Below are 2,148 nucleotides of genomic sequence, written 5' to 3' on the forward strand. Positions count from 1 at the left end.
ACAGGACAGGGCACAGGGCAAGGCCCCAGGCACGCACTCAGTAAGTGCTGGCCGAAGGAAGCATCTGCCTTGGTAGCCCCAGTTTCTGGTTTGCACTGTGCTTTGGGAAAAGGCAATGCCGTCTTTGGGTAAGGTAAGGGCACTAGAATCACACGTGTTGCCTTTATGACCAGAATTACCCCTGGCTCATCTGGGGCATGTCTCTGGATGCCTCTGTTTCTCTGGTTTTGCACACAAATAATGAGGGCAATCTATGTAATCGTATTGCTATCAGACCACATGGAATAATGGAATCGATTCTCCAGGGAGTCTGCGGGCAAGGAAAGGATACGAGGAAGGCACTTTTCTCTTCCAGGCCAGAAGTGGGGCCGAGAGGAACACAAAGGACCAGTAAGGAACCTGGGTGACCACAATAGTGACTGGCTGCCAACTTACAGGCCCAAATCTACCCACCAGTTCCGCAAATGAAATGTCTGCCAATCTCTTTCTGTTAAGGTTGCAGCCGGGGAGCAGCTCTGCTCTGTAACCCAGGGGTGGCCCTGAGTTGGGGGCCAACTTGGCCACAGCTAACAACCACCAGCACAAGAGCCAGGGGCCTGAGAGCACAGCCTAGGACCGCCCTGGGTTGAAGCAGGGGGCAAATTCCTTGCACATTGGGGTAAGGTTTTTCTCTATTTGAAGTAAGACTTCAGGAGTCAGCCAACTAGTACCTGCCATCCACTTCTCTCCTATGAGTAGCCTTTCCTAGTGGGATTCGAAGGACTTGGGAAACAGAGCTGAATGGAGGCAACCAACTTAGTGTCAAAAGAACCAGTTCTCATGCCAGAACTGTCACATACAGCGTGGACACTAGCCTCAGGTTTTGTTTGTTTTTCAAATCTTGAAAATGGGTCCATTTTCCTGTCCTTACCTTAAGAAAACCATAACCCAGTTGAGTTTTACGAAATTTTGATAACTAACCATGCATGTGTGCGTGCGTGTGGTATGTGTATGTGTGGGGGGTGGGGGTGGGGGAGGAGGACTTTCAGGACAGGCAACTTACCAAAATACTCATGCTGTTCACTTTGTCCAGGAGAGCGATGATCAAACTGTAGAGATTGCCCAGGTACAGCACAAGGACCCTGAAAACCACATAAATGTTCTCAGTTCCAGACCTACTACCATTAAGGAACGACGATGGTGTTATGGGCTAGGCACTGGGCTGCTAACTGCCAGGCTGTTGGTTCAAACCCACCATCCAAGCTCACAGGGATAAAGAGAAAGAAGGCTGTCGGATGCTGAAAAGATTTAGTCTTGGAAATCCCCTATCAGGTGGCCATGCGGCAAGCCTGACTTGATGGCAGTAAGTATCATGGAAGCTCCAAGGTGGTGGCTTCCAAACTTAGTCTCTTTTAGAATCACCTGTGGAGCATTTAGAGAAAAAAGAGAAATGTTCAGGATTCACTGCCCCTCACTAGGTCTGGATGGAGGCTGGGAATCTGATTACAGACTCGCCTTTTAGACCCACTGGTAGAAACCTTGGATAATACAAACAGTTAATTCTGGTGGCTGCTCCCCATCTGCAGACCTAAAGGTGCCTGAAAGGAAAGGCCTGCTGATCCATGTTGGACAAATCATCCATCAACAACCGTGGGGAGCACAGTCCTTCTCCGACAGGCCTGGGCCCTCCGTGAGCAGGAGCTGACTCAAGGACAAGTGGTTTGGGCTTGGGGTTAGTGTGGGAAGCAGGGCTGTAATATAAATTACATTAGTCTCTGCGTCATGCTTTCTGATTGATCAAGGGGTCTTCCATGCATAGCCTCACAGATTCTCACCACAACCTTGCGGGGTTAACATAACTGTTCCCCCCTTAGGGGACAAGGAAACTGAAACATGTAGAGAGCAAAGTGACCCGCTCAAGATGGCACCATGAAGGAGAGGCAGCTTGCAAATTCAAGGTCTCAGTGTTAGTCCTCGTGAAATTTGAGGCTGTGCCTGTCGCAGGCACTGAGGGACGGAAGGCCTGAGGGTGACGGAGACCTGGCTCTGGGTGCAGCTAAACCATGTGGCAAAATGGGAGTGACTGGGACCTGCCAGAATCAATGTGATAGTTAAGGTTTATTGTGCCAACCTGGCTGATGACCACATGTGGGGTTAATTGAAGGGCAG

General features: G+C 49.9%; 1 protein-coding gene across 1 annotated transcript in view; it reads right to left on the bottom strand.

Moving 5' to 3' along the window:
- TMC3 (transmembrane channel like 3) overlaps nt 1-2,148 on the bottom strand; it is a 54,473-nt gene that overhangs the window by 17,772 nt on the left and 34,553 nt on the right. Inside the window, exon 12 of the mRNA XM_004708196.1 lies at nt 1,043-1,121. Coding sequence (XP_004708253.1) covers nt 1,043-1,121 — 79 coding nt within the window. The remainder of the gene's footprint in view (nt 1-1,042; nt 1,122-2,148) is intronic.

The sequence above is a fragment of the Echinops telfairi genome, unplaced genomic scaffold, assembly GCF_000313985.2.
Source record: "Echinops telfairi isolate 266 unplaced genomic scaffold, ASM31398v2 ScPeMD7_7;HRSCAF=31, whole genome shotgun sequence".
In the NCBI taxonomy this organism is placed as follows: Eukaryota; Metazoa; Chordata; class Mammalia; order Afrosoricida; family Tenrecidae; genus Echinops; species Echinops telfairi.